The sequence below is a fragment of the Miniopterus natalensis genome, chromosome 18, assembly GCF_054644295.1.
Source record: "Miniopterus natalensis isolate mMinNat1 chromosome 18, mMinNat1.hap1, whole genome shotgun sequence".
NCBI classification, from domain to species: Eukaryota; Metazoa; Chordata; class Mammalia; order Chiroptera; family Miniopteridae; genus Miniopterus; species Miniopterus natalensis.
Window position 1 is genome coordinate 26,865,994 of NC_142098.1, and position 27,213 is coordinate 26,893,206.

The window sequence follows — 27,213 nt, forward strand, 5'->3', positions numbered from 1 at the left end:
GAGAAAAACATCCATGTGAGAGTGAAACATTGATTGCCTGCCTCCTGCACACTCCCTACTGGTGATGCAGCCCACAACCTAGGCACGAACCCTGACCAAGATTGGACCAGCAACCTTTTGGTGCATGGGACGACATGCAACCAACTGAGCCACAGTGGCCAGGGCATTGCCTCTGCTTTTATCCTCTGAAAGAGATTATAGGAAACTTCTTCCTTAAATGTTTGGTAGAACCCACCAGTGAAGTTATCTGGGTCTGGCGCTTCCTGTTTTGGAAGACCTTAGACTTTTCACAAAAATTAAGTCAAAATGAATCTTACATCTAAATGTAAAATGCAAAAGTATAAAATTTCTAGAAGACGTCTTAAGAGAAAATGTAGGTGATCTAAAATAATACATTAAAAGCACAGTCCATGAAAGAGAATATCAGTAAGTTGGACTTCATTAATTAAAAACTTCTGCTCTTTGAAAGATACTGATAAGAGAATGAAAAGACAAGCCACAGAGAAGCAAAAATATGAAAAACACGTATCTGATAAATGACTGGTATCCAAAATATACACAGAACTCTTAAGACTCAACAGTAAGAAAACAAAAAACCCAGTTTAAAAAATGGGCAAATATTCACTTCTTGGTATATATCCAAAATAAGTGCAACCAGGCTCTTGAGGTATTTCATGCCCATGTTCATTGCAGCATTATTCACAACAGCCAGGAGGTGGGAACAACCTAAATATCTGTTGACGCATGAATGACTACATACAATAGGGTACTATTAGTCTTAAAAAGAAGAAAATCCTGTCATATACTACAACACAGACGAACCTTGAGGACACTGTTAAGTGAAATAAGCCAGTCACAAAAGGACAAATACCGCATGACTCTGATTATATGAGGTATCCAAAGTAGTCAAAATCAGAGAAACAGAAAGCAGAATGTGGTTACCAGGGGCTGGGTTGAATGGGGAAATGGGAGTCTCAGTTTTGCAGGAGTAGAAAGTTCTAGGAATCTGTTGTGCAACAATGTCCATATAGTTAACATTACTGTTGTACACTTAAAAATAGTTAAGATGGTAAATATTGTTATGTAGTTTTTACAACAATTTAAAAAAATCTTTGGAGTTAACAACACTGAAAAAAAAAAATGGGCAAAAGATCTAAACAGCCACTTCATTAAAGACGATATACAGATGGCAAATAAGCACATGAAAAGGTTTTTCCATTTAGTAAATGGAAAAGAGTGCAGGAAGAACAGGTTTGTCAGGGAAACACAAGATTTTTTTAAAGAAATATTAAGTCTAGGGTAGGTATTAGATATTAGGTTTGTCCCAGAAAACTAAAAACATGTTAGCAGAAAAATTTGTTCACAAATGTTCATAGTAGTATTATTTATAATAGCCAAAAAGCAGAAATAACCCAAATGTCCATCAACTGATGAATGGATAAACAAAATATAGTATATCCAAACAATGGAATATTATTCAGCCATAAAAACAAATGAAGTTGTGACACCTGCTACAACATGGGTGAACCCTGAAGATATAAACGTATGATTCCATTTATAAGGAACAGGCAAATTCATAGAGACAGAAAGTAGATTTGTGGTTGCCTAGGGCTGAGGGAAGGGAAAATGAGGAGTGACTGCTAATGGGTAAGGAGTTTCTTTCTGGGGTGACTGAAGTGTCCGAATATTGACTGTGGCAATGGTTGTACAACTCTGTGAATATACCAAAAATAATTAAATTTAAAACTTCAATGGGTAATTTATATGGTATGTATATTATATCTCAATGAAACTGCTAAAAAAAACAAAACAGTGAAGTACACATCTGGACAAAACAAGAGAAAAGTAATTTTCCTTAGGGTCATTAAACTATTCAACATTTTGTTTCATGGCCACCACTTAATACAGTTTGCTTCATGGCAACCACTTAATAAATAGTTCAATTTATTAACTTCTTCCAAAAATATTTTCCCTGTGTTTAAGAAGCTCTAAGTAGATCAGTATAACAGAACAAACATACTTCCTCACTTATTAGAAATCCAGCAGAATACGTTTTCCATACAGAATTTTTAAAAACTTGGCTGAGAAATGTACAGCAAAGAGAAATAAATAAAATGGCTTGTAGGCTGTATACCTATAATATTTTTCTACAAATGTGTTGGTGCCTTCCTTCACTCCTCTAATAACAACCTGAGCAAGAACACATCTAAGAACAAGTGGATGCTCCTTTACATTTCCTTTAGTTGTCAGGGAGTCACTATTGGTTCAGATAAAAAGCAAGAGTGTCTCTCTCAGAGAAAAGACAATTTCTTCTAATCCACCAACTGGTTTAGTCAAGTTAATTACTATAGTTCTCAACCCTGGCTGTACACTAGAATCACCTGGTACATAGCTTTTATTTTATTTTATTTTGGGGGGGAATAATTTGTTTTATTCACAATTCATTGATTTAAATGTTAATCTCATCCAAAAACATTCTTGAACTTGACACATAAAAGCTTTTAAAAATGACTGATGCCTGGCTCACATCCTTAAAAATTCATATTTACCTGGACTAGGGTGCGGCTCAACCTTATTTTATTAACATTTTTCCAGATGATTCAAGTGTGTAGCACTAAACTACTAGTTTGCCAACTTTATGGTCTGAGTACCCTTCTACACTCTTAAAAACTACTGAGTACTCTAAAATGCTTTTGTTTATATCAGTCATATTTATTGATATTAATTATAATTAGAAATTAAAACTGAGAAATTTAAAAATATTAATTTAAAAATAAAAATAATAGCCCTGACCAGTGTCTCAGTGGTTAGAGCATCGGCTCCCCACATCGATGCACTGTTCAACTCCCAGCCAAGTTCATATGCCTGGGTTGCAGGTTTGATTCCTGGCCTGTCAGGGCAGGGGCAGCAGGAAACCAATTGATGTGTCTCTCTTACATCGATGTTTTTCTCTCTCCCTTCTCCCTCCCTCCCACTCTCTAAAAAAATCAATGGAGCCCTAGCCGGTTAGGCCCAGTGGTTAGAGCACCGGCCCTTGGGCTGAAGGGTCACAGGTTCGATTCTGGCCAAGGGCATGTACCTTGGTTGTAGGCTCCATCCCCGGATCCGGTGGAGGCATGAGCAGGAGGCAGCCATGTGTCTCTCTCACATAGATGTTCTTCCTTCTCCCTCCCTCCTCCTCCCACTTTCTTTGAAAAGCAATGGAAAAAATATCCTTGGGTGAGGATTAACAACAACAACAACAACAACAAATAATAATAATAATAATAATAATAAACCTATTACATGTCAACATAACTTATTTTTTATTAAAATATTTTCCAAAACAAAAAAATTTAATGGGAAGAGTGGCATTGTTTTAAATTTTTTACAAATCTCTTTAATATCCAGCTTCATGAAAGATAGCTGAATTCTTATCTGCTTCTGCATTCTGTTGCCGTATGTAGCCGAAGTATATGAAGAAACCCCAGCCTTACACAATATGTAGTTAGAAAAGGAAGTATTTTAATAGCCTTTTGAGATATTTGTGGATATCCTGTCCACCAAACCAAAACTCAAGTGGTTTCTTAAAGGTCAGCTGCAATGCAGGATCTGAAACTTTATCAATAAAGTTAATATCCTGTTACTTTAAAAATTGACTGGTCTCTCTTGCACTTTGAATGGATCTTTTTTATATGCTTGCATGATTTTGTAACACCATGTATTGGTCACTTGGAAAATATTTTTTCACTGAGCTATGCAGGTTTTCCAAATGTTTAAAGCATCTCATTATACAATATCAAAAAGTCACATTTGCTAATACCACTACTGATGTCATCAAATAATTCTTTAGGTATTGGGAAGCTGTCAGCTCACAGTGACAGATACAAGTTTTCCAGACTTCTAATTTTTGTTTGAAAACTAGAATTTTATAATTGGCAACAAATACTATCAGTGTTTTTTTTCCTTAAGTGACAGAATCATTTTTGTCATTTTAGAGAAAAATGTTTGACAAATACCCAAGTCTAATTAACCATAGTTTGTCAGTCAGTTGTTATTTCAAGTAAAAAATGGTGTTCCATGAAAAAAACAGCTAGTTTGGCTCACATCTCAAATACACATGTGCTTTTCCTTTGAGAAAACCATCATACTTTACACAATATTAAAAAGATGAATACTCAAAGATTGAGAGTGAATAAAACTAACAATTTTTACTGCTTCAACAAAGACATTTTGAGGTTAAATTGGCACCACTCCCATTCCTTCCAAGTCCATATAGCTTGGTGCCAACTGCCTTGATTCATGCTATGGCAGCAATTTTACCAACTCTCAGGGCAAACGTCAACAGTGAAAAAAAGCAAGTTATATCTTAGTAACAGTTTTGAACTCACAGATCCCCTGAAGAGGGGATCCCCAGATGTCCGTGAAAGTGGACTTTGAGAACCACCTCACCAAGCTGATTCCCAGAGAACCAACATGCCACTTAAACACTAGCTATTTCAGCAAGAGTTAAATAAGTTTCAAAATTACTCCACATATGATCCAAGTAAGACAGAGCATGGGGAAAGTGACAGGGTGTAGTCTACTGTATTCAGTTTGGTTGTTAATCCCAAGTGAGACATTAAAAAATACAAAGTCTAGGAAAATTTTTCCTACAGATGTGATTATGAAATATCTGGCAGAGGGAATCTAATGCAAACCAGCTGCTGGAGTCTTGCTGTGAGCAGTTGGTTAGCACACGCCGCCAAAAGGCCCCATTAGTGGGGAGGCCAGCTGAGCTCATGCAAGGGCGTTTTAGCAGCTTTTGCCCCATAAGTCCCCTAAGCACAACACCACTCACTTTTCCACACTGTAAAGCAGTCACACTTCCTTTGAATCTTTTTCTCCTCCAGTCAAAGAAAGCTTATTGGAAGACAAAATGTGCATCCTGCAAAATCCACAGCACCTTTAAAACCAATGTGTTCTACACCTCTATCAAGTATCTGGCTTTAATCTCAAGACATGTATAAAATAAAAATAAAAAATCTTCTTCATTTACCACTTTCACACTTTACCTAATTCTTCACCAGCCTGAAATATCAGCTATTAACACACACACACACACCCCCCCCCACCCCCCCCACCCCCCCTTGGCTCCAAGAATCTGTAAAGGTGCATATAAATGATAACTCATGTTAATTTACAGCACCCTAACAATGCTGTTTGATTTTTGTCTATCTACTTTTGTGGATAATCAAGGTCCTTAATTTATTTTTTCTTCCCTATGTGTTTATGTCATCTTTTTTCGTTTCATCCATTCATTCATAAGAACATCTTCCAAAGTATTAGAGACAGAATTAGTAAAAAGTGAACACTCAGCCCTTTCTCATTACTCATATAAATCTCAAACCCTCTCTTTGCCCCACACTAAAGATACAAGCACACCACTTTCTGGTCTTGCCTTTCTTTGTGGCAAACCTCCTGGTCTGGTTCCATCCTCTGGCCTCTCTCAGTGGCCACACTCTACCACCTCTGGGAGGCAGAAGATGATTAAGTCCCACTTAATTCTATCATGTAGTGACTTAAATCAATTCCACCTGGCAGACATGGCCACATGGGAAAACTAAACCTCTCATCTGCCTGTCATCTTTGTTCCTAATCCACTGGTACTTCCTGAACAAGGAGCTACATTAATTCCCTGCTGTTACATTAATTAAACTCAGTAAGAAACATGCTCAGGGAGCTACAGGCCCCATCCATTTTATTAACGGTCAATTTCAATTGCATATCTAGGTTGATCCAAATAATACATTCGAATTCCACACATTTAATATGAAGCTTTCATTCCTTGTAAAAACCTGTTGTAGAACTAAGCTCCTCTTTTAACAATAGCCAAATTAAACCAATTATACTTTTTACATAGAATTCTTCTTTGACATATTTTCACTTAATCATAAATTATTATAATAATAATTAAAGCAGCTAACAATGTGTCAGATACAACTGTAGGCATTTTACAAGTATTAACTCATTTAATACTCACACCTGCCCTATCTCATTGGGGCTCATTAGGGTTTCGTTAATAAATGAAGAATCTGTAGCACAGAAAGGCTAAGTAACATGCTCCCAATCACCTTCCAAAAGTGGCAGAATAGGGATTCAAACTCAAGTTTATTAAGGGTTGGCCTGAGTCCCTTCTATTAAATCGTATCCTTTTTTAAGTTGTAACATATTTACTGAGATATAATTTCACATGCAATACACTTACCCATTTACAGTGTCCAGTTCAATGGATTTCAGTATATTCAGAATTATACAACCATCACCACATTTAATTTTAGCACATTTTCTTTCTTTCTTTTTTTTTTTTTTTAAAAAAAATATCTTTATTGATTTCAGAGAGAGAAAGGGAGAGGGAGAGAGAGAGATAGAAACATCAATGATGGGAGAGTCATTGATCGGCTGCCTCCTGCACGCTCCTGACTGGGAACTGAGCCCGCAACCTCGGCATGTGCCCTGACCGGGAATCGAACCCCGATCACCTGGATCCTAGGTTGCTCAACCGCTGAGCCACGCTCGGCCGGGCAATTTTAGCAGATTTTCATTACTCCCAAAAGACATTCTATACTCATTAGCAGTCATTCCTCATTTCTCCCATCCCCCACCCCCATTCCTGGCAATGACTAATCTTCCTGCCTCTATAGATCTGCCTATTCTGCACATTTTATACAAATAGAATCATATAATACGTGGCCTTCTGTGTCTGGCTCCTTTCACTTAGCATAATGTTTCTAAGGTTCATCCATGTTGCAGAGCTTTTTAAAACCTTATTCTTTTTCATTGCCGAAGGATATTCTATTGAATGGATATATACCATATTTTATTTACCCATTCATTAGCTGATGGACACTCAGGTGGTTTCCATTGTTTGGGTTTTATGAATAATGCTGTTATAAATGTTCATGTATAAGTTTTTGGGTGGGCATAAGTTATCGTTTCTCTTGGGTATACAACATAGGGGAGGAACTGCCAGGCTGTTTTCCACATCGACTGCACTGTTTTATATTTCCCCTAGCAGTGTATAAGGAAGGGTTCCATTTCCTCCGCATCCGAGTCTACACTTGTTATTATCTGTCTTTTTAATTATAGCCATCCTAGTAGGTAGAAAGAGGTATCTCACTGTGGTTTCAATTTGCATTTCCCTGATGGCTAATTTTGAGCGTCCTTTTATGTGCGTATTAGCTATTTGTATATCTTCTTTGGACAAATGTCTGTTCAGATCCTTTTTATGTTTATATTATTGAGTTGTAAGAGTTCTTTATATTTTCTAGATAAAAGTCCCAGTTTAGATACATAATTTGCAAATATTTTTTCCCATTCTTTGGGTTGTCTTTTCACTTTCTTATTGTTTTTGTGTGTGTTTTTTGCTTTTCACTTTCTTGATGGTAACATTTGAAGCACAAAAATTTTTTAATTTTGATGAAGTCCAATTGATTTATTTTTTTCTCTTATTGCTTATGCTTTTGGTGTCTTATCTAAGAAAGCTCTGCCTAAGCCAAGGTCATGAAGATCTACTCCTGTTATAGTTTTAACTCTTAAGTCTTACTTGTATCTTTTCTCTAGTTGCAAATTAATACCACACTGATGGTATAAACACATCCACCCCATTTTTACTTTAGTACCAAAGTGCTTTGGTGGTCTAGGCCACGTCTGGTCTATGGCCAGAAATTATTTGTTCATGGGACTGTGATTTCAAGTATTAAACAAAGGCTGGGATGTCACAGGTTTTTGCTCCATCCCTCTAGTGCCACACAGTTAAGGAAACGTCTAAGGATAAAATGCCCACCTTGCATTTTATGATCATAACTAGAGAACAAGCTTTTTCCATGAAATTTAAACTTAAGCAATCTCTACAGTTATATTCATAAGCTCTAACTCTTTGGAAAATATAAATTTAATTGCTCTACTTTAACTACTGACACATTTCCACATGTTTTCATAGGATTCCTGCCATGCTCCCAATGTAACCATGACAAAGAAACTATAACTTAAAAAAATTCAACTCAACTAAGATTTATTGAGGCCTACTATATGCAAAGCATTATGGGAAGTGCTACGATGACTAAGTCAAAGTTCTTGAACTCAAGAAGGTTATAATTTAGTGGGGATTAAAAAAACAAAAACAGAGAAACTGACGGTTACATCCAGTCATCCTGCAGGACCCTTACACATCCTGAAGGAATTAATGAGGGCACACCTCTCTAATTCTGAGGCTCAACAAATCCCTTGTCCCTATTCTGTGATCTAAGTGCTCCAGCTCTAAATTACAGAGAAACTCCTGAAAAACTATGTAAAAATTATATTTTTATTTAAAAAAAACCCCATATATGTAAAAGAACTGAGCAAGTTGCAGGAAATCCTATATAACATGAAAGTCTTCCTGTAATGTAAAGAATACCCTTCCTCACATGAATCTTTGTTTGCTTAAGCAGGAACTACTACCCCCCCATACTGATCCCTGTGGGGCATACCACGTGGTTTCAAAATTTAGCTTTTTTGACTACCAAATACTTTTCTGTGGGGCTCCTTTTTAATGTGTAGTTTTTGAGTTACATCAAAACCTGATTCTTTTTTAAGCCCCAATAAAACTAAATGTATCTCTTCTTGTTTTACACTAGATAACTACTTTCCAGTTATCTCTTAAGACATCTTGGCACCCAAATCTACATTTCTCTGTTCTATGTACTTCCAACTCTCCACTTCTAGCATGCTAGAAACAGCCTATTGCTTCAGGTCAAATCAATGTTTATTTGATGGAATAAAAATTATGTGCTCTTATATCAGAAAGAGAAATTGAAGAATATTTTGGTTGAGTTGTGTGGTTTATCCACAGTACCACATTCTGGTTTAAATGATTTCATCACTCAGTCAAAAGGCTGCCACAATTTCAGTGGTTTTCTAGTCACAGTCAATAAAGTAAAGGGAAAAAACACACACTATTTACTTATATTCATGACTAAGCAAGTCTTGAAGGGAGCAGTTAGGAAGCTGCTTCAATAACTTAAAAAATGCACACAGAAATACTAATGACAGAAACCATTTATTCTGAGCTAGGAGAAGCAAAATAATCAATAAGGTTGTGAAAGAAAAGTTTTTGTCTAAATCAACTATCTCAGCTACTTAAATCCTATTTAGGTGCCTATTTTAGGCAACTAAGACAATGGATTTCACTTTCAAACTCTTTAGAAGATCTAGAGTAGGACAGAATTTTCTTTTTTTATCTTTTGTCTTACCTTGTGGCAACAAGAGGGTAGCTGTGACATGGTGATGCCCAGGCATCCCTTGTCCATGGCATACAGTCATAAAGCAGCAAATCCTTCTCAGTCACAGCCATGAGAACAGGTCTCCAATGTTGTCTTCCACCATCTAGTTTTGCCTGTTACAATGATGAAATCCAGAAAGCAGAGCTAACTATAACGGCATGTAATTGTAAAAGTCCCTTCAGTGATGGTCTAACATAGCAGGTCTCCAGTCTCCATTTTGTTTCCCCATCCATATACTCTAAACATCAGTATTTTTCAAATATTTTTATAAGAAACACATTTTAGCCTGGCTGGGCATGGCTCAGCGGTTGAGCATCGACCTACAATCCAGAAGATTGTGGTTCGATTCCTGGTCAGGGTACATGCCCGGGTTGTGGGCCTGATCCCCAGTTGGGGACGTGCAGGAGGCAGCCAATCAATGACAACTCTCTCATCATTGATGTTTCTATCTCTTTCTCCCTCTCTCCCTTCCTCTCTAAAATCAATAAAGATATATTTTAAAAAAATACATTTTACATTGTAACCCAATAACATATATAAATAACTGAATTTAAAAATTTCCAAAACAATACAATCCCTATATTTTATGTAGTGTTCTGATAATTTTTTTAAAAATGCTGATGACCCACTATGTTGTATTTTGGAAAACACTCATATAAACTACTGTCAAAGTCCTATTATACTTAGGAAGTTTATGTTTTAGTTTCAAACGTACCACTGCATTTACTTGCAAAAAGTTCAGTTCTCTCTGTGAGGGTTTTAAAATGTAGGAAAACAACCACTGTTTATCCATATTGTCAAGGATCCAAGGCCCATAAGCAAAAGACTATGTTCAAGAAAAGCTCTGGTATCATCAAAATATTTGCCCTCATGGTCCTGGTCAGGTAGCTCAGTTGGTTAGAGCATTGTGCCGACAAGCCAAGGTTTCAAGTTTGACGCCCGGTCAGGGCACATATAGGAATCGACCAGTGAATGCATAAATAAGTGGAACAACAAATTGATGTTTCTCTCTCTCTCTTTCCCTTCCTCTCTTTCTAAAATCAATCAGTAAGTAAATAAATTATAAAAAAACATTTGCCCTAATGAGATAAGATCTTTAAACAGACAATGCTTACCAACAGTGTATTTTAACACTGATCCTTCAGTTCACTATCATCATAGAAAGGGGTGGCTTTAAGGAAATCCAAATTGATGAATTACTTGTCTCTTAAAAGAGTTGTCTCAGAGCCACTTTTTATTTTTTCCTCCTTAGTGACTTCTGAAGGCAATCTGGACATGTTAGAGCACCTTATGAACATATCTGTAATCTGAAAAGTGGCCTAAGTGGTTCTGTTCAGTGTTACAACATCTACCACCCAGATTCTTTTCTCTTAGCTAGAGCCCCCAGCTGATTCCAGGAATGGGAAATGAATTCCACCCAGCGAAGTAATCCTTGTTCTACCATGTGCTGAAAGCACAAAATATAGGACCTGACGTTCACAATTCAAGCAGAGTATCGCAGAAATAATTCTACTTTTCTTATCAGTGAACCCAAGTTTTCTGGGACTCTGTATTAGTTCATGGGTAACTGTAATATCTGGAGGGAGAAGATCATTTCTAAAGAGGTTCTCTGTATTCTTACATTTTTGGGTCATGGGTGCCCCCAAAGGGATTTCTAGTTTATGTGCACTACTAAGTCTTTGTCTCTGAGATTGTTATGGATACTATTTTAATAGGGAAAATAATGTAAAATCTATCTTCCCAAAGGGTTAAAAATGGTATCTGATTTAAAAAAAATTAATTATCCCCTAAGTTGTAAGAAATAGATTTTGAAGGCTCAATCAGAGCATGTGGATTTGGAAAACCTAAATTAAATGTATTTCTTCCCAAGGAAGAGATTTTAGGCTCTAAAGGAAAACTGCTAATGTCAATAAAAGTAATATCCAATTTCAAGAGAGAAAATTTTTTGTTCAATTAAAAATTTTTAAAAAGTGTTTATTCTTTAGCTCTTTTGAGTCCTTAGTTTTTGAAGAATATCTTTTCCCTCTTCCACTTATCATTGGAGGAAAATAAAACCTCAATTTAAGTAATTCTGTTTGCCTATTTGCCTTAACTTATAAAAATACTGTTTGCTTTTACTGAAGTCAAATGCTGCCTGCTATATATAGCATGTGTTTTCAGTTGTGGTATCAGTGCAAGCAGCCTTGGGGCTCCACTACTGAGGTTTTGGCTGGAGAAAAAAGGGACACTAATGTTAGGGTTCTTGTTTGCTTGTGTTTCAACACCCACACATCCATACGCATGCATACACTGGCCAAATAAGAGCCTTTGCCAACTTTTATTTTCTAATAAATAAAGTTGGATAGCACTAAAGAGGAAAAAATACTAATAGTTATTATTCATTCCCTAAATCTTTTAATCTTGTAAATCTTTTTGACAAGTGATGTACTTCTGTTCTTTATTTTTATTTTTTAAAAAATGTATCTTTATTGATTTCAGAGAAAGGAAGGGAGAGGGAGAGAGAGGGAGATAGAAACATCAATGATAAGAGAGTCATTGATTGGCTGCCTCCTGCACACCCCCGACTGGGGATCGAGCCCACAACCCGGGCATGTGCCCTGACCGGGAATCGAACCTCGATCTTCTGGATCCTAGGTCGATGTTCAACTGCTGAGCCACGTCCAGCCGGGCTCTTTCTTTATTTTTATAATAGAAAACACAGAGCAAACACTAAACAAACCATTTCACTAATACTAATTTGAGTCTTTATACATTTGGGGAGTTATCAGAGACCAAGTAGGAACTGTGGGAACAAAGCTTTCTTTGGCTTTATTGGTTTTTCTAACCTATGTTCAAATGCTTTAAAATGCTGGTTTTATGGATAATATGTTCCCCCATTTGGTGCACTTAAAGAAAATTCCCTCTACGAATATAACCAACTAAAAGGTAAACTATCAGTCACATAAAAATCAGTATCACTAGAGGGCTGAAGTCCCTATGCATAAAACAGATTATTCACCAGTTACCAAATATCTGTACTACAGGTTTTCCCTGTTTCAAACAAACTCAATTTATGACAACATAAAATAAAAAAAAGGATAAATGAAAGAGAAGTCATTTAAAGTTAAATGATCCTTTCTTAAATTATTTCTTAAATTACTTGCCCCAACTGGCCATCTTTTTTTTTTAATTTTATTATTTTATTTTATTTTATTTTATTATTTTATTTTATTTTATTATTTTATTTATTATTTTATTTTATTTTATTATTTTATTTTTATTATTTTATTTTATTATTTTATTTTATTATTTTATTTTATTTTATTTTATTATCTTATTATTTTTTATTTCCAGAGAGAGTACAAGGGGTGGGGGCGCGGGGGACACATTGATGTGAGAGAGACACATCGACTGGTTGCCTCCTGCATGTGCCCCAACTAGGGCCAGGGATTGAGACTGCAACTGAGGCTTGCACCCTTGGCCAGAATCGAACCAATGACCCTTCAGAGTCTGAGGGCCGATGCCCTAACCACTGAACCAAACTGGCCAGGGCATAACTATTTTTTTCTAAATACAATGAAAACAGTTTTATTTATATGCAAGTTTTTCAGGAGCTATACCTCTTGTCAAAAGAAATGCTTACCTATATTAAACAGATGACAGGAGCTGAAATTATCTTGACCATTTCACACTCATAAACAATCTGAGAGAGAAGGCTCTGGCATTTACCTAGTCCAACCTTTATCAGAGATGTAAGCTCATAATAGTCTGAGAAACAGTATCCAGTCTTGCTTGAACATCTTATTCTGAGGGTGATATTTAATTTGGGTAACCCAGACAACTAACTCAGAAAAGGAAAATTCAAGAGTATTTGAGAAACAGTACTTCCAATGAGTTCAGTGGTACTATTTTTTAAGTGATTGAAACTTTTCTCCTTTAGTATTATTTCCCAACCCTAAAGCTGTGTTTCGTAGACAAGATTTTATAATTAGTGGCTTGTCTGCTTGCTTTTTGTGTGTGTATATATATACATATATATATATATATATATGTATATACATACACAGAGACGAAGAAAAATTACTGAGCATCTACTATATAGAAAGCACGAGGCTAAGTTCTCTGGTGGCAATTAAGTTTTGGAAAAAGTGTGTGGAGGAAACATATAACACAGTCCTTATAAGACAGACTGTGATGAACTGGTGGCTTTTTCTCCTTTCTGCTTATCTGTATGTAGCATAAACCATATTACGTTTACTTTAGAAGTCTGGCAACTCTCATACATTGCTGGGAATCTAAATTTGGCAATATTTATCAAAATGACAAGTGCATATACCCTTTGTGGTAGTTTAAAGATACATTCACAAATTCTTGACTCCTCTTCCCTTTAAAAGGTGAAGCCCTTGCATGTAGGCTAAATGAACTTAGTAACCCACTTCTAATGAAAAGAATAAAGCAGAAGAGACTAGGTCATAAAAGGCACTGTAGCTTCCATCTTGTTCTCTCTCAGATCACTCACTCTGAGGAAGATCAGCAGCCATGTCTTGAGGACATTTAGGCAGCCCTGTGGAAAGGCCTGCATGACAAAGAATTGAGGACTTCTGCAATGGGCAGCAAGAAACTGAGGCCTCCTGTCAACAGCCATGTGAATGAATCATGGTGGATGTGGACCTGCCAACCCCAGTCAAGCCCTCAGATGGCTGCCACCCTGGCTGACAGCTTGACTTTATGAGGGATCCTGGACCAGAACCACGCAGGCAAATTGTAACCAGATTCCTGAGCCTTAGAAACTGTGTAAGGTAAATGTTCGTTATCTTAAAGCCACTAAATCTTGGGGTAATTTATTATATAGCAACGTAACTAATACAACCTTTAACTTAGCACTTCTGGGGAACTATCGTACAGATATAGAAATATCCCCTATTCTCTGAACTGTCATTACCCAAACTCAGGAACTGATGTAAATTTTTGGATAAATCCCTTTCTAACCAAAGTTTTACTACTCACAAATACAAAGTTAAGAACCAAATATATTCAGATACACGGGTTTCCTTGTTATCTGATCTATTGGAACTCGAGAATCAGAGTTAGGAGAGCCCAGGTGTAAAAGGACAAACTACAAGGTTATTCATTGCAGCATCATTTGTAACAACAAAACTGGGGGAGTGCTTATTTAACTATAACCACACAATGGAAAACTATACAGTTGTAAAAAAGAATGCCCTCTGTTCATTGATATGCAAAAATCTCCAGGATAAATTGTTTAATGAAACAAAGAGCAAGGTATAAAATAGTGTGCATAATATGCTATCTTCTTCCATAAGAAAAGAAAAGAAGGACATATGTTCATAGTTGCTTTTATTTCCATAGAGAAAGTCTCAAACAAATCACTAGAAAGGAATGAAACTGATGACCTCTCTGGGGAAACAGAAGGTAGGAGGGAATTAGGTGGATGGGGGACAGGAAAGAGAGTATGACTTTTCACCTCTTAACTTTTTATTCTGATTTTTGAACCATGTGAATGTGTTACCTTTTTAAAATCATGAAGGTTTCTAACATTGCTGAGATCACCAAACAATTACCACTCAATCGAGTTTTTCAACTAGCGCATAAAAAAATAGAAACAATGATAGACTTAACTAAAACACTAAAACTTTCCATAAGTCGTAAGTACTTATACCATGATTTTCATTCGTTTCTTCTGTTTAGTCATTCTAATTACGCTTCCTAGAAATGGTCACAGTGCTAATTCTATGTTCTAATTTATTATAATTACCATTTGAAATGTTTACAAAACTTCAGAGCTGAAAAAAAATAGATGAGTGAAGTCCAAAGTGGTCCACAACACAGTCACTGAAAGCGACCAAGCAAGACTGCCAGGCCTCATGACAGATCTACCAAGTCAGAACTCTGCTGAGGTGGAAGGGTGGGGGGCCAGGCTTGGAAAACTGTACATAGAACAAAACAAAAACAAAAGAACAAAAGCACCCTGTGCTGATACTGACACAACCCCGGCCCCCTTGCATATACATGAAGGGGCCAGGATTCAAAGAGATGAAGGAACTTTTAAAAAGATCTAAAAGCAGTGAAACACAGAACAAGCACTTAAATACTCATCTTTGAACCCCAAGTCCAGTCTTCTTTTTTCAACTCCTTCTGACCCAGCTGATAGTGAAGGATCCAAAAGAAAAGTATATATATATACAACATCGCATAGAACCTTTAGTTTCCCTTAGGTTGAACTTGGATTAAGTTCTTCCTTTCCCTTCAGCCAATATCCACCTAGGTTTTCTTATTTCTCTTCTTTTCATTTTTTAGTTGTGGAAGATGTTTGTCTACTGGCCTGTAAAATATTTTGTATATTTTATACTTTTCCCAGAGCAGGGATTAAATTTACTGCCCCTGAAATTCTGTCAACAGACTAGAACAGGAATTGAGAAACTGTGACCTGTGGGCCAAATACAGCCCATTACTTGTATTTGTAAATAAAGTTTTATTGAAACACAGCCACACCTATTCATTTTCATATCGTCTATCACTGTTTTATTGCTACAATGGCAGGCTCAAGTAGTTGCGACACTAGCTGGCCCTTTGCGGAAACAGTTTGCTGACCCTGTTCTAAAATTATGAAAAGGATTCTCTGTCATTAAGAGCAGAGATGATAAGTAAGAACCTCTTTTTAGTTATGTTGTGATGATGATTATCATGATGGTCAGTTCTTCTGGTGGAGGTGATCATTAGCAAGAAATAGCTAAATGGTAGGGAGGAGAAACAAGATCTGCAAGCTAGGTACCCAGGCCCTGACTGCATGATCAATATTACAGATACATGAACTCTGCAAGCCAGATGTCCAGAACCTGACTGCATGATAAATACAAAATGGGGGAACCATCCTGGCTCTGAATGGCAACCCTGCCCTGCCTCTCAGCCTACCTGTTCTGCCAGCCAGGCAATGTGCTTGACCTCCTTGCTGCCTCCTGCTGTACTGGTTGCACCAAGCATGGCATTGAGTTCAGCCAACACCTGTGGGAGGAGAGCCATTATGTTGGTGTGGATAGCTACGAACCAGGAGTGTGCAGTGGCTGTATCCTTGCAGCGTAGGATCAACGTGTTCCTGCTATCGGGAGAATGTAGCTCTATCAATCTGTGTGGAAAAAGAAAAGAAAAAAGTGAGCTAGATCAGAAGTCATCCAACCTGGCAGAGTTTAACATACATTACTGGAAATCTACTTTAATTTTACATTCCAGAATAGAGAACTTTCTCCTAATTCCATAGTTCCAGAGAAAACCACACATGGGTAAAATAATCATCAGAAAGACTAACCATTGGGTCTCTTGTTTCAATCTGTTAATATAATAACCTAAGACGAGGAAACTTGTTGTATAGTCTATAACAGAACACTTTACTTTGCCTTAATTTCCCTGTCAAGGAAATAGAAAGCATGCTTATTGAATCTGATAGGCACATTGTAAAGAAGGAATTGTTAATGTAAAGAAGGATATTTAAAATATATATATAGGAAATACCTTATAAAATATCATTATAAGGTATTGCTAGGTAAATAAACCTACTGCCAAACAGTGAACTGAAATTTCCACTGTGTGAAATAAAGGAAAGAGAAAATAGTGGAAGAATGATTCTTTATGAAAATTTACAATTGTTTTTTAGTGTCTGGGTAACATATGATTAAATCATCCACTGAATCATAGTAGAAAAACAGTTAAGAAATCTTCAACTCTATGACTATTATTTGTTAATGATCAACTGAGAACAATCTATATACTTCAAAAGTAACCTTTAGGAATTAGCTAAAATTTTTTAAAAGTACATCAAACAAATTCTTTACACAGCAATTTACAGGGTACTGTTTTGTGCTTTTGCCAAAGTTTTTGTCAAGATGAGTTAAAAAAGCCAAATAAATAAATGACTAACATATATACACTGCCGTGTTCTAACAGTTCTTTCAAAATGGAAAAGAAAAAGCTCTTAGGAGCGTTTTTCCGGGGAGGCTAGAAATTGACAAATTGCCACTGACCAAGGAGAGATCTCTTTATTCTTTCATCTTTCTAATGACAGTTTTTGCTGCCTTGAAGCACTGTCATCAGATCCAACACCTCCTGCCAAAGATAAGCAATTTACATGTATACTAGCATTTCTGCCTTAAAGCTTGCATCCCTCTCTTTCACCAAATATTTTAATTTGCCATATTTAATATGGCAGATATTCATACTCATTTGAACTGTGGTCAGCCTATCCTTTCTTAATACACATTGACTGAGCACCTTCTATATACCAGATACTGTGGTAGGTACTGGTATTAGAGATACAGTGATGAAAAAGATAGAAAAAAAAAATAGTCTCTACCCTCACTGGGTCTGTAGTCTAAAGGAGAAGGCAGAAAATTAACAATTAATTAATACACAATTACAGGTTAAAAAGTGCTTCTATTAAGGACTGTGATGACTTATGAAGTTTTTGTCTAAAAAGGCACTCCCAAGATAGTAGTAGGAAAGCAGAACTGCAATAGAGGCCTCTATACCTCTGGGGCACATCCCCCAAACAGGTATCATGCTATGAGACAGGTTATAAACACATCTACCTACTCACCCACTCACCTGCCCTCCCACTGGAGTTACCCATCTAGCAATCTTGAAGGTAAATACCAAGGAGCACAATTACTGGGTCATACAGTAAGACCATGTTTAGCTTTGTAAGAACCTGCCAAGGTGTCTTCCAAAGTAGCTGGACTATTTGGCATTCTCACCAGCAACAAATAAGAGTTACTGTTGCCCTATCCTGGCCAGATGGCTCAGTTGGTTGGAGCATTGTCCCATATACCAAAAGGTTGTGGGTCAGCTTGCCAGTCAGGGCAAATACCTGGCTTGTGGGTTCCATCCCTGGTTGGGATGCATATGGGAGGCAACCTATTGATGTTTCTCTCACATTGATGTCTCTCTTGCTCTCTTTCTCTCCAAAAATCAGTGGAAACATATCCTTGGGTGAGGATTTTAAAAAAAGGTTCCTGTTTCTCTGATTTTTGACCATTTTAATAGGCAGTGGTATCTCATTGTTTTAATTTGCATTTCTCTAATGATATATGATGTTGAGCACCTTTCATATGCTTATTTGTCATCTGTATTTCTCCTTTGGTAAGGTGTCTGTTCAGATCTGTTGCCCATTTCTAAACTCGGTTGGTTTCTTATTGTTGAGTTTTAAGAATTTTTAAAATCCTTCATCCTACCTAACTGGGAGGAAGAGCCGGTGATGTCCTTATTTCAGACCCTCTATTGGGCTGATTGTTTTCTATAAGGGCTAATTATTTCCACCTGGTTGCTCTGGCACTGTAACCAGCTTAACATCCTTTAGACACATGCTAAAAGTTCAGTCGTAAAACCATGACAAGAAATTTCTTTCACTCCTCCTCCTGGCCTACTTAGCACTACAGATAGGAATCAGTTTACCCTTCCCTGGGCACAAAACGTTCACCTTCTGAAAACGCCTTTTCACTTCATTCGATTCCTGGGACAGTCTCTCAGACACAGCTCCTTCAACACAATCTAAACTCTGAAAATTCCAATGTCAAAGACCCTAGTTATTAATAACTGCACGAACGGAAAGTAAATCTGTAATAAAATAAAACTAAACTCGATTAACAAGTCCAGTAGGCTGGAAAAAGATGAAAACAGGCAGTAAATTAGTTCTCAGGCCAAGATCACCAATTTTTCATGAAAAGAGAAATTTTGCAGTGTTTTTAAAAAAGGAATTGTGAAGTAGCACATTAAGTGAGAAGAAACAGAAAAGAAACTTCAAAGTCCTGATGATCCTATGATGCAGAAGAATTTTCCTTTGAAGAGGAAGCTCCCCAACACCTGATAAAGGGGACAAAGTATTTCCTAAAGCCTACTGCTGCTTTAAAAGAAAAATTCATATGAAAACGCTTCTAACACAAATTTGGAGGCAGTCTGCCAGTAATTGTTTGGGTCCACAGCAGAGAGGAGGAAACAGCTACAGTGTGAAGAGTTTTGGCTTCTAGTCAAACCACTCAGGATTTCCTGAGAAATGCAATTCCATTTTGATCATATGAATCAAATCAACGTTTAGGTACAGAACAGAAGCGCAGGATTCTGTAAGTCTAGCCTGCTTATTTTTTCTGTTTAGTAAAGTCTTATACATAATTTATGTGTTCAATTTAGTAATAATCATATTGTTTTATATGTCACAAAGCCAAAATTTACCTTTTACATGGAAAACAGCCAATGGGAAGATGAACAAGACATTGTGAACCAGCTCAAAGGAAACAGATGTACATTTCTGAAAGCAGTGTTTAAGAACACCTTGTCCTTGCTAAACTCCACACTGCCCACAATGCTGTTTGCTAAGGAATGGGCTCATGTTCTCTCCATGAACTTCATCATTATTTATTTAGCTTTCACTTTCCAGAATGAACTGTTTATAACTATCAGAAGCATCTTCTAGGTCTTGAGAACTCAAGGTGGAGGAAGAGAATAAACTTCCTCCTCCTTGCTTACTCATTCTGATGGTCAGCACTCCGCCCCCCCCCCAGCTCTGGATAGTGAATATGAAACTAAATGAAAATAGTAAAACAGAAGAAAAAGATGTTTCCCTCTCAGGTCAAATAAGTTTTTCATTTAGAAGGTAAAAGATGAACCACAAAGAGATACCTACATACCACATCAGAATTAATATTAAAAAAACTGATGTCACCAATATTGGTGAGGATATGAAGCAACAGAAACTCTCCTTTATTGGTGGTGGGAATGTAAAATGGCACAACCACTTAGGGAAAAAGTCTGGCAGTTTTTTAAAAAAACGAAACATATACCTACCTACCCCTTGACCTGTCAATTCTACTTCTAAGAATTTACCCAAGAGAAACTAAAGTGTATGCCCACAAAGAGTTGTACAAAAATATTCACGGTAACTTTATTAATATTAGCTCCAAACTGGAAATAGCTCAGGTGCCTATCAATACGAAAATGGATAAAGGGCCCGGCTGGCATGGCTCAGTGGTTGAGCATCAACCTAGGATCCAGGAGACTGCGGTTTGATCCCTGGTCAGGGCACATGCCTGGGTTGCAGGCTTGATCCCCAGTAGGGGACATGCAGGAGGCAGCTGATTAATGACTCTCTCATCATTGATGTTTCTATCTCTCTCTCCCCCTCTCCCTCTCTCTGAAATCAATAAAGACATATTTAAAATTTAAAAAAGTGAAAGCTCATTATAAAAAGTCTGTCCTTACCTATGTCTTTGGACAAGTTTATCTCTTTTTCCCACCTAATTCCTAATCTAACAATAGGTTTACCAGTACCACTTCATGGAGTTAATGAAGACAAAGTCATAGAACCCAAATGGTTATAGAACTAGGAGGGACATTAGAAATGATTCAATCCAACTCTCTCATTTTACCGAGTAAACTAAAGTCAACCGACGCTACCTTGCCAGGGTCACATTATTAGTTGATACAGTCAGATCTATATATAATTCAGATCTCTGACTCTGCCTAAGGAATTTCCATCTAAAGAAACATTTGAAAAGTTTCTTAGTAAGATTTTTTCAATTACAAAGTAATGTTCACAGTGAAAAAAGTAATAATAACATTCCAGAAAGGTATAAAATGAAGACCACAAGCCCCTTCTTTCCTTCTAATCCCATTTCACTCCCCAGCAATATCCACCATTAAGTTTCCAAATGTGTGTTTGTCCAAAATTTTTCTACATATGTACTGTACATATATGTCGAAGTAATTTAAATATGGGACACCAAAAACTATTCTCTCATCTCAGACTGATATTTTCCTCTTTGTAATTTAGTCAGTCATATTATTGCAAAATAATATGCATAAGTAATATTGCAACATGTCTTTAAGTATGATGTTCTGCTTAGGTACAGCTCACCTGTTCTCCAGATCCGGCATGCTTAGGTTTCTAGCAGCAAAGCACATTTTGAGAGGAATGACCTTCCTGTCCTTGGTGCTGTTCTGGTGTTTTGGAGAACCAGAGTCCTCACTGCCACTAAAGCTTGGTGACTGGGGAGCTGCACCTTCCCATGGCAGATCTGATACTAATGATGGCTTCTTGATATATGGCGTTACTTCCCGGATGAATTTGACTATGAACAAAAACCAAAGAAGGAGATTAGTATTTTTGCTTTCTATAAAAAATGACAACTAAAATACATACACATTCATGCAATATCTGGCATGAAGTTAAAAAAAAAAGTACGCTATGTTAAAGAGCCAGCACACAGAATTTTAGGACTGAAGGGTCCTTTAAGGGCACATAATCCAAATTAAATAGCATTATTCTATTCTAAAAATTTTAACTTCTGAGTTTGTGCATGTATTGTTCTATCTACTTAGGACACTCCTTTCTCCCTTTGTCTGCCTAGTCAACTCTCTCAAGAGTCATATCCTCAGCAGCCTTTCCTGTCCGCTCTCTCCAGGGTATTACATTACACCTCTGTAATAACCTCTTAGAACCCTGGGTTGTAATCCTTTGCTAGCTATTGAATTCCCAGAGGGAAGGATTATGATTTATTCCATGTTGGCATCCAATATCTAGAACAGTGTCTGTTCAGTAAACGTTTCAATAAATGAGGGAAGGAACAAATGAATAATTAAATTTTTGAATTGTCTTGATTGTTGACCAGCCATGAAAGAATCTCCTGATGATAGATTCAGTAAATCCTGAGACAGTGCCATCTAGCTTTAGTTGAGTCAACATTTAGAAATGTCTTGATACTTCCACTCATTGGTTTTTCTGTCTACTGAAGCCATACAGAACAAACAATCTCTTGCACATGAGAACACCTTCAAATATCTGAAGACAGATTCTCTCTCTCCTCTGGATTAAGGTCAGCATCTCTAGTTCAATTTGATTCAACTCAATCAACATTTTTAGTTACCTACTGAGTGTCAAGCATTAGGCTAGGCACTGAGAAACAAGAGCATATGAGGCATGGACCCTACCCTCAAGGAATGACCAATCTAGTAAGGAAGAAAGCTATGTAAACAGATCCTTACAGTTTTGAAAACAAGTACAAAAATAAGCATATTCAAGATAAGGTATTTCCATTAATGGTAGCCCCAAATTAAAATATAGCTTTTAGTAGATAGGAAACGTTTTAAGTTCAATTTTAGGAATCACATAAAATACTTCTTTTACCTCAGTCATGACTAGCAACTACTGTCATTTGAGACATGATGTTCTTGTTTCAAAAAGTAGATAAACCAAAGATTCTTAAAATCTTAAATAGCGCTAAATAAATAGCTGAATGTAGATGAACAAGTCACCATTACCTCTGCTAACATCAATATATGTTATATCAGTATTCTACCTCCCTCTCAAATTGGTAAGTCATGAGAGTAGCATCATGGGAATTGAAACTAGAAAGATATGATCATTATCAATGCTTATCAGTATCATAATTACTAGCATTAACATTTTATAGCATCAGAAGCTTTACAAGCCTATGAAATTTTACCAACAAATAGATTATTAAATCTAAAAAAGAATCAAATGTTTCTAAAAACATAGCTAGCAACAGTCTTTAAAATAGTTTCCTTTTTGAATAGGTAATATATGCACATAAGACAAAATTCAATGATATAAAAAATTTTATTATAAAAAATCTAGGTTTCTAGCAATCCAATTCCCATCCCTAGGGGCAATGATTGTATGGTCTTCCAGAGATATACTAGATATGCTAAGCATATGTAAAACAGACACACGTGAATATATGTATACATACATTTCACACAGTGGCAACATATTATGCTTACTGTTCTGCATCTTGTATTTTTTACTTAATAACATTGATAATAGTCTTTTATAAGCCTAGCATTCTACAGTTCATTCTACAGCATGATGTGGTGGTAGAGAGGCCTTTGGAGTCATACAGATCTGGCTCAAATATTAACTGTGCTTGCCACCTCCGAGCTATGTGACCGCACTTGCCTGTTCTGAGGTCCTCATCTATAAAATGGGAGTTAACATTAAACAAGTAAAAATTCCAGGCATATACTAAACAGTCAATAAATAGTAGTTGGTTTTCTTTTCCTTCCCTAAATTAGAAAGTTGGAGAAGTTAACATTTTTAAACAGCAATAGAAGGGGGAAGTTATTTTCTTGTAAGTTACTAAACAAGATCTGCTGAAATGAAGCATAATTCTAGAAAACATAAGAGATCATAAAGGGTCCTTTTTAAATTATGCCAGCATTTAGATATAGTTTATGTGTGTTTATATATATGTATGTGTGCTTCCTATGCATAGTTATAATACGTGTATTTCTAGGTGGAGAGAGTTAAAGCTAGCTAGCTGTCTCAGGTCACCAAGGGGATTTTTTCATCCTAGAAAAATGAGCAGGGTTGCAGCCAATATATCCCTTGTGGGGCTGACTCAGGCATTTCAATACATGCTTTAGCTTTGTACTTCCAACAGAGGATTAGATCACAAAAACTTTGGCAGAAATTCCTATAGTTTCTAGTCACTGCCAATGGCAGAGACTTGCTTTTTCAACTATTTAAGGCAGTATACCAACTATTGGGCTACCAATCGGGGGAACTTAAAGACATTCTAAATGACTAATCTTGGTTAGAAAAGGACCCTTCATGATCTACTCAGAAGTTCAATCACACAGTAGCATCACTTAACTGGTTACTGCACACATATTTAAATAAAACACATACATACACAGCCTATTGCATGGCTTTATGCAGAGAGCAATGAGTTTCACTTGAGTTGATGACACTGAAGCCCACCCCCATCTAACTGGCCATCCACAGTGGCTGAAGGACTGTGAACAGACATCTATTTCTAACTCACCTGAGGCATAGGGAACATAGAAAGTTAATGGTGCTGTCTGAGTCCTATACTTAGACCTTGTAAGTTGCCACAGTGCTTTAACCTGGATACCTGGAGGAATAAACAAAGCCTCTATACCCTCACATGTACTCAAGTCAAATCGGAACCCTCAATATATTTCAGAATTATTTCATTTTTCCTGAAAAAGATCATCTTAAAAATGTTCAATTAAACACTGATGTTTGTAATGTTTTAGGTACTGAAGTTAATCTTCTTTCTTCTATGTTCAGGTCACTCTTATTGAAAATGAAGGGGGCTGCATTCCACCCTAAAAGCATCACTGCAGCCCCTTCTCTTTAGAGTGACAAAAACATACACATGTACTGTACATCCACCTCAAAGATGTCTGGAAGGATTTTCATCAAAATATCAATAGTGCTTATATATAGGTGTAGGATTGCCTTTTTTTCTTCATATAGTTCTGTATATTTAAAATTTTTATGAGTCCATATCATTCATACCAAAAGAAACATTTTAAAGAATGAAAACTTATTCTGAAACCTTGCTCAAATTTGAAACATGTAACCACCTTAAAGTGAAATCTTGTTAGCCTTCAAAAACTACAGTGCACTAAGAGCCAAATGATTCTTACTGAAATCCATCCGCTAAAGAATAGAGTTATAGGGGGCCCATGTACTTTAACGAGGTACATTGCTATGGTTTGGGACATTAGGCAGCAAATGAAATGTCATTTAAAAACTTATCCAAAAGATACTTCATAGTCAGACACAGGCTATGCCTGTTAACCCCAATATTCTAGTAAATCAATGAGCTTCCCTTATAAATGTCAACCTCTCATATAATCATTATTTTCCTCTTTATCTCTAAATTTATCTTTTTCTTATCCCATCTAGTGACCTTTTTTGTATGGGGAGAATGGTGCCATTATTTCCCCTGCCTTGCAAGCAAGTTGGTCTCTGGGTTCTCCTTAGGGAGGGAGCTGGCTTTTCATTTTGCTCACAAATGAGTTATGTTGACATCACTGTTAAAGTATTCTCCCAAGAGGTTTCTCCTTAACATCATCCCAAGCTCCTCCTCAAATCAGGAATCTGATAGATGGCCACCAAAAACATTAGGAAGGCATTACTTTCAGTAAAAAGCCTTTTACATTCTCAATTCGCAGATGTCTTTCAACTCAAGTCTCCTGCCACCTGAGGTCTGAGTAGACTGCAGTCTAGGGCTTGGTGATGTAAACCCTGGATGTGTTCAGAGTAACCCTGGATGTGTTAAAGTAACATTGCATATTCACCAATTTGCTGATCTCCTGGTATGTGCCAGGTATACTGTTTTAGAAACCTAGACTAATATATCTGTGAACAAAACATGCAACAGAAGGTGAATGTAATTAATAAGTAAATTATGTTCCAGAGAAACAAAAACTTATGCTCACATAAAAATCTGTACATGAATGTTTTAGCAGTTCTGTTCGTAAGTGCCCTGAAAACTGGAAACAACCCAAATTTCCTTCAGTAGGTGAATGGATAAACTGCAGTACAGCCGCAGAACAGAATACTACTTGACAATAAAAAGGAATGAACTACTGATACACTCAGGGAATTGGATAAGTTTCAAAGGCATTATGCTAAGTAAAAGAAGCCCGTGTCAAAATGTTACAAACTGCATGATCCCATTACTGAAAAGACAAGCTATAAGATGAACAGATCAGTGGTTGCCAGGAGTTAGGGATGGGGAAGAGGTGATTGTTTTTTTGGAGTATGGAAATGTCTTGTATCCTGACTGTGGTGATGGACATAAAAATTTATACATGTGCTAAATTTCACAGAACTGTATACAAAAATGGGGGGAAACTAATTTTACTGCATAATAATTAAAAATTAAAAAATAAATAAGTACATGATATAGTATGTTAGAAGATGTTAAGTGATGCAGAAAAGGAAAAACAGTAAGGGAAGATGGATCAGGGGTGCTGGGTGCGTGTGCGTGTGTAAAATTGCCATTCTAAATAAGCTGGTTAGGGTAAGCCCCGTTAAGATAACATTTGAATGAAGACTTAACAGAGGTGAGGGAGTTAGTCATGCAGATATCTGGGGAAACATTCCTGACAGAGAACAGTGTTAAAGGAGTAAGGGAAGCCAGTGTGACTAGAGCAGAGTAATGGGAAAGAGCAGAAAATGGGGTCACAGAGGTAAAGGGTGTGGGAGGCAGATGATGTAGGGCCTTTTTGGTCATCCTAAGGACTTTGGCTTTTATTCTGAAGTGGGAAGCCACTGGGGGCTTTTAAGCAGAGGAGTGACATGATCTAACTTGTATTTTAATCATTTTCACTATGCTGGAAATAGGGTGAAAGAGGTAAGGCAGAAGCAGGAAGACCAACTGAGAAGTTATTAGAGATGAGAGATTTCAGTAGTTGAGCCAGGGAGACAGGAGAGGAGGTGGTGAGAAGTGGTCAGATTCTCTACTAAAGGCAGGCCTACTTAGATATCCTGACAGATTGGATAAGGGGGGGGGGAGGGGCTGAGAAAAAAAAATTGAGGATGATTTTGAAATTTTTGTTCTAAACAACTGACAAAACAGAGTTGCCATCAACAGGTTTAGGAGGAAAGATCAATAAGACATATATTAGACAATCAAATCTAGCAGGCACCGAGATATGAGACTGTAGTTCAGGAGATGGGTCTGGGCTGGGACTATAAATTTGGGAATTGTTGGCATGTGGTTGATATTTAAAGCCATGAGACTGGATAAGATCAATCAGGGTCTCAACAGGAAACGAATGGCACGGGATTAATAAAAGGGCAACTTATAAGCCCGAAACATAGGCATGTGCCCTGACAGGGAATTGAACCTGAGACCTCTTGGTGCATGGGTCAACGCTCAACCACTGAGCCACGCCTGCCAGGCTCCTTCCACTTTTTAGTCCTTTCCTTAGTAACACATATCTTTTCCATGTTATACAAACTCTACATAAGCATTATTTAAAAAATATCTAGACAGCATTCCATTATGTGTTTACCATACTTTATTTAGGCATCCCCTAATTATTGGGCACTTACTTTAAATAATATGATAGTGAACATATTTTTTTTAGGAGAGAAATTACTGGGTCC

The 27,213-nt window shown here is 36.9% G+C and overlaps 1 protein-coding gene across 1 annotated transcript in view; it reads right to left on the bottom strand.

Moving 5' to 3' along the window:
- Positions 1–27,213, bottom strand: part of SNTB2 (syntrophin beta 2) — a 77,768-nt gene that overhangs the window by 20,497 nt on the left and 30,058 nt on the right. Inside the window, exons 2-4 of the mRNA XM_087827507.1 lie at positions 21,178–21,391; positions 16,194–16,404; positions 9,252–9,394 (exon numbers count right to left, since the gene is read on the bottom strand). Coding sequence (XP_087683633.1) covers positions 9,252–9,394; positions 16,194–16,404; positions 21,178–21,391 — 568 coding nt within the window. The remainder of the gene's footprint in view (positions 1–9,251; positions 9,395–16,193; positions 16,405–21,177; positions 21,392–27,213) is intronic.